Here is a 6000-nt window from a genome sequence, read left to right as displayed (position 1 = left end):
TAATTCATAGGGTTAGGAATCTGTGGGAAAATGTATCCATCAGAACACTCTTTTGAGTCAAACCTGTACTAACCATTTTACCACCTAGTACATAAATACTCTTTCAGACATCCTGTCACTGTGAATTAATCTGCCAAAAATCATTCAACAAGTTTCAAAAGAACTTCAACATTTTGGTTTTAATCACTATGTCTCTGTAGGAACACTTATCAATTCCCCCAACAACCTGAAATATCAGCAGCCAGCAGAGAAATGTGTAACAAAGGCACTTCAAATGGTGCGATGACAGTACTTACGAAATATAGGCTGTAACCAATGGTCTTTCATATAAAAAAAAGATTAACTGTGGTGACCCCATTTACAAATACAAAAACTACATGTGCACAAATACCATCATACAGTCTATATGCACAAACTATTCAACAAGAACCATTCACAAGTAGTTGCTTCATTTTGGCAATTCTAGTAATCAAGTGCTGTAATTATATTGCTGGAGAAGATTAAGTGCATATAAACTGATCCATTTTTCCATCATTGTCTTTACTGCTTGCAGTAACGTAACAAACGGTGTCCCTCAACTAAACAGAATCAACACTGGTATTCAGCAGAGGTTGAGAACACAAGACCTGGTTGCTTTTTAAAGCCACGATTTAGCCTTCCCCTCTCCTGCTTTGCTGCTGCTGCTGCTTTTGCTGGAGCATGGTTTAGCTTTCTTCTCTTTCAAGCTTCCTGGGCTGCTCTGAGTGTTGTATATCTGGATTGCTAGGTCAAGGCGCTCCTGAGCCATTCTAATCTCCGGCTGCAGGTTCTCCAGGTTTGGTGGAATGTTCTCGTCATGACTCCCATACTGCTGCTCCTGAGCTATGTTAGATTTGTTCTGCTTATAGGCCATCTTAGCATTGGAAAGTTCAGTGTACTGGATCTGATCTGGCTTAACTGCAATGTTGTACCCAGGGGGCGCAGAAGGTGTATTCCAAGTAAAAGGATATGCATAGGAAGTTGGGGTTTCCAGCACTTTCTTCTTGCTGCTCAGAACATCCCGAATGGTCCCAAATCCCAAATGAATCATCTCCAACACGTTCAGAAGCAAACACAGGCAACTCACCCCATACATTATTAGCAGAAAAATCGTTTTTTCTGTGGGCCTTGAAACAAAACAGTCCACTATGTGGTTGCACGGAGCTGTGCGGCAGGTAAACTTAGGGATAACTTCAAATCCATACAAGAAATATTGTCCAACAAGAAATGCAATCTCAAAAGCAGTCCTGATGATTAGCTGCAGTACATAGATTTTCATGAGGCCATCAGCCCGAATTCGTCGGCGGCCATCATGTTTAGTTTTGTCATTGTCTGGACTCTGAATCTCTTTTTCACTTTCCATCTCCGTTTCTGGGTACATCATGGTATCCTCCTCATGGTCATCTTTGGTCTCCTCCAGGGCTCGGTTCCTCTTCCAACGAACAGCCATGTTTTTGCCTTTGGACCTTTTCTCGTTGTGCTCAGCCATTCTGGCGATTTTGTGGATGGCATAGCACAGGTACAGTAAGGATGGCGTAGTCATAAGTATGATCTGGAAAACCCAGAACCTTACATGAGATAAGGGTGCAAAGGCATTGTAGCAGACGTTCTCGCATCCTGGTGACTGTGTGTTGCACACAAACTTGCTCTGCTCGTCGTAATATATTGATTCGCCACCAACGACAGTCAGGACGATGCGAAAGACAATCAAGATGGTCAGCCATATTTTGCCAACAAAGGTGGAGTGGTTGTGAATCTCCTCTAGCAGTCGAGTGAGGAAGCTCCAGCTCATGATCACAAAGTCTTATCACCCTAAAAACAAAACAGAAAAAAACATCAGTAAGAAAAAAATGGACCAGATAAGGATGTGATTTACAGCAAGTCTCTTCGCGATAGTGGGCTTTCAACAAACAGAAGCAGGAAATGTAGTCAGAAGACGGGTTTGATGCTGGCAACTACCATGCAAGGAATCAGTCTGAATAACTTTAGGCTGTAGGAGCACCAATGATTGATGCTGAGGGGTCATTCAGTGGTACAAATTAGACAAAATGTGCTGGACCCAGCAAGGATATGTTTATAGGATTGAATTAAGCTGCCTCAATCCGGCAGGGTTACCTTAGTGGTTGTTTCTGTAAAAATAGAAGGAATGGTACCTCTCAAGAACTATCTGCCCTCACCCCTTGTACTAGATCTTGTCTGAGCGACCTCACCCCTAGTGAACAAGTGAAAAGGAAAGAGTAGTGGGAACAAGAGAAAGATTTAGCACAAATACAATTCAAATGAGATTTTTTAACTTAAATTCGCCAAAAAACTTAGTTTAAGGTAGGCAAATGGTGTATGCACTTGTTTTGCATACTTTATTATAGTTAGTGGACTCAAATGCACTGGCAAAAACAGTAAGGTAAAACCTGGTGATATTGATATTGGAGCCCAAGTAAGCACAAGAGAAAGAGCTATTTGTGCTCATCGCCTCATGAATACAAGTGCAAAAATGGGCTCAAATATTGTCTGCCTTTATTTCTAGTCTTAAGGGACAAGTTGCTTACCTTCAATAATGCCTTATCTGGCAGCGACATGATCTAGCCGCAGATTCCTCACCTTAGAACTTCCAGGCGTCAGGCTTGATTAGGAAGATTTTTGATAGCATTACCCCTGCGTGTCGATAGGTGGTGTCGGTCAACTCTGCGTGATGTCACAGCAGTTGAGCTCATTGTGACATCTGCATCGTCTATATAGGCGTCACCTCAGCGCACGCGCTGAAGTCAGTACTTTTCGCAACTTTCCTCGCCGGAAGCATGGAGCCATGGAGTGACTGACAATGATGTATAAAAAAACAACTAGAACCCTGAAGGGGAACAGCCTGACACTAAAAACTGATCCGCAGTGCAAGGAGGATAGGTGGGCCGGTAAGGAATCTGAGCTAAATCATGATAAGGTGTTACCAAAGGCAAGTAACTTGTTCATCTGATATAGACATCTAGCCGCAGAACCTTACTATAGAACAGATACCCACGCAATACCATCCCCGGAAGAGGGACTGCGGAAAGGTGTTAGACCAGAAAGGCCTTCCTACGGACCTGGTTATCCAAGCAATGTTTGGCAAACATGTGCACGAATGCCCACGTAGCCGCTTTGCAGATGTCGAGGACCAGAACACTACGTTGAAGAGCTGTGGTTGCTGCCTTGGTCGTGGTTGAATGAGCTTTATGGCCTTCAGGAGGTTGTTTCTTTGCCAAGGTGTAGATATCATTATTTTCGTATGACATTAGCAGGTTGTATATTGGAGTGCCCAATCCTCCTCATCATTCCATTTTTGTGAGAAATCCTGTGAATAGCCAGCCATCCCCAATCGTCAGTGTGTCCAGAAAGAGGGCACCAGACCTCTTTCCCCCTATTTTTTGAAGTGTCACATGGTGGACATGTTGTCTGTCAGCACTTCGATCGACCTACCCCTGATGCAGACCACCAAATGGCCATCCAGATGATATGCAGCTCTGGACAATTTGTGTTATTGTGCTGCTTCATCAGTGACTAAAGGCCCCAATCTTCACATTGTCCATTTGATCTCCCCTGTTCAGAGATCATGCATCTGTCACTACTATGTAGGGGGAAAAGAAAACAGCTTACTGCACATCAGACTGGTGTTTGTCACAGATAGTGATCTGAGTTCTGTCAGAAAGGCATCACCACTGCAGGGCTCACTGCAGTCACAGATTCCATTGAAGGGTGCCCACATATGTCCACAGGTGTGAGACACCAGCAGGTTGCATGATGCTAAGAGCCCAAACATCCTCAGAACCATCAAAGCCAGTCCTTGGCTCGTTGTTGGGGGAAAATGTCTTCAAGGCCATCGTGTTCAGATTTGGTCCCAATAAAGACAGTCCCCTGTACTGGCTGAAGTTCAGAATTAGGCTTCTTGATTGAGAACCCCAGGATGGACCCAATGACACAGCTGTCTGTAGATGGTAAAAAAACAGCTACGGCAAGCCCTGCTACTGCAACCAGTAGTCGATGCATGGGAATATGTGTATCCTCAACATAGAAAGATGTGTTACAACCACCGACGTGAGATTTTTAAAGTCCATAGGGGCCAATGTTCAAAGGTCAGTATGATACATTTAAAGTAGTCTGGCCCCACTAGAAAGCAGAAGTACTTTCTATGAAACTGCAGGAATGGCACATGAAAGTACACATCCTGCAGGTCCAGCGACAGCATCCAGTCTTCAGTATTCAAGGCCTGCAGAGCCTGAGCAACCTTCATCATTTTGAACTTCCTCAAAGAGTCATGAGTCAGAGGAATAGAATCAGGCTTAGCCCGCAGTACTTCTTGGGTACCAGAAAGTACTAGAAGTAACACCCCAGTCCATTCCTAGTCTCTGGCAGCAGTTTGTGTGCCCCTTTGGCGAGCAACATCAAGGAGTGATCTAACACCAGCTGACAGTAAACTGGTAAAGAGTGGCCAGAAACTGAAGATCATATCCAACTTGAATAATTTGAAAGAGACACACTGGTCCATTGTGATGGAGCGCCAGCAAAGCATCTGAAGCCAACCAGTCTCAACATTTAATTTGAAGGTGAATGAAAGAGGCTTGGCAAAGGTGTATGGCACAGCAGAGGACAAGGAATGTACCTGCTTCTGTTGGTCTTGATGCTCAAAAACTGTCCAACATCGGCCATCATGAAAAGTCTGCGTAGATTACTGTATAGGTTGAGAGGATTGTTCTGGCATTACTCAAGAATCCTTGAGTATACACTTAACTTCTTGTTAATGGAATTGGCAAGCAGCAGAAAGTAACTACTGAGCTGGCTTTACATTTCTCCGCTTAGAAATAGCTCAGAATCATACCTGTTAGGGAAGCCTGGAAGTTCCCTGAGAATCCAGTGGAATGCATCAAAGCAATGTTGTCCTAAGATTATGCTGGTTCCCATAGAACTGGTAACAGAATCCATACTGTCCAGAGAGACAGGGAAACGGGAGGAGAGCCTCCATCATCCCCATAATTTACTTTGGTAATCGCACACCTCACCAAGGCTGAACATGGGTCCTGATCAGAGAGCAGTGACAGATCGAAAGCAATCAGAATTGTAGCCAGTGCCTAATGGAGGACCAGAAGTTGTGGCCTGCTGTACAGGGGTGGCGGCATGGTTCAGTACCATCAGCATAGTGGACTGACTCCTTCCGCATTCTATTCTTTTTGCTGTAGGATCTACCCAGGTGTTTAGAAAAGGATACAGCCATGATGTAGATGTGAGAGCAAAGTTATCTTCATAGTGACTCTGTTACTCCTTGCTTGCAGGCTCTCTCCCATTTTCAACACCCTCTCACCAACCAATCATACACTTAATAAAAAATTCACACTGATAGGCCAGTGCTTAATTTGTAAAAAATTAAGTGCCGGGGCTCTTCCCGAAAAGCCACTGCAGCCAGCCACACATTGCCCCTGCCAGCTCTGCCAATGACAGTAACAACATAACACCTAACCTTCGCACTCCTACAAGTGTGACGTTTCAAACTATTTCAGGCCACACAAGGCTATAATAATGGCGTGAAAGGCTGACTTCATGTTCAATGCCATTTGACTTAATAAAAACAGTTGTTGTGCACATCTCACACAGCTCTGCCATGTGGTAGACTGTCACAAGAGTTGGAGATTATGCTGATAATTAAGTGGTGGAGCCCAGCACTGGAAACCACCAGTTCAAAGTAAGCACAGATTAGAAGTATATAACACTTATCAGTGCACACTTCAAATACTTCATCACATTGTCATACAACTCAATGGTACAGATTTTATCGAGTTTGAAAGGATGAGAAGCTGAGTTGGTTGTCTTCGAATTAGACCCTGGCTGACACGCACAGTTCTCTGTTTCAGAAGCAGTTAATCTCGGAGCTATCAGCCTTTAATTATATATATGCCTATATCGGAAGTGCCTGTAGAAGGAAAAGTATAGGTGTGATACAAAAGCAAACTGGACCGCCTG

The 6000-nt window shown here is 44.0% G+C and overlaps 1 protein-coding gene across 1 annotated transcript in view; it reads right to left on the bottom strand.

Moving 5' to 3' along the window:
* Window positions 1-247: 247 nt before the first annotated feature.
* LOC146833511 (gap junction gamma-1 protein-like) overlaps window positions 248-6000 on the bottom strand; it is a 203929-nt gene continuing 198176 nt past the window's right edge. Inside the window, exon 3 of the mRNA XM_085601359.1 lies at window positions 248-1830. Coding sequence (XP_085457485.1) covers window positions 638-1810 — 1173 coding nt within the window. The 5' untranslated portion in view covers window positions 1811-1830 and the 3' untranslated portion in view covers window positions 248-637. The remainder of the gene's footprint in view (window positions 1831-6000) is intronic.

Source organism: Triturus cristatus, chromosome 4_2, assembly GCF_964204655.1.
Source record: "Triturus cristatus chromosome 4_2, aTriCri1.1, whole genome shotgun sequence".
In the NCBI taxonomy this organism is placed as follows: domain Eukaryota; kingdom Metazoa; phylum Chordata; class Amphibia; order Caudata; family Salamandridae; genus Triturus; species Triturus cristatus.
This window is presented reverse-complemented; position numbering and strand designations above follow the sequence as displayed.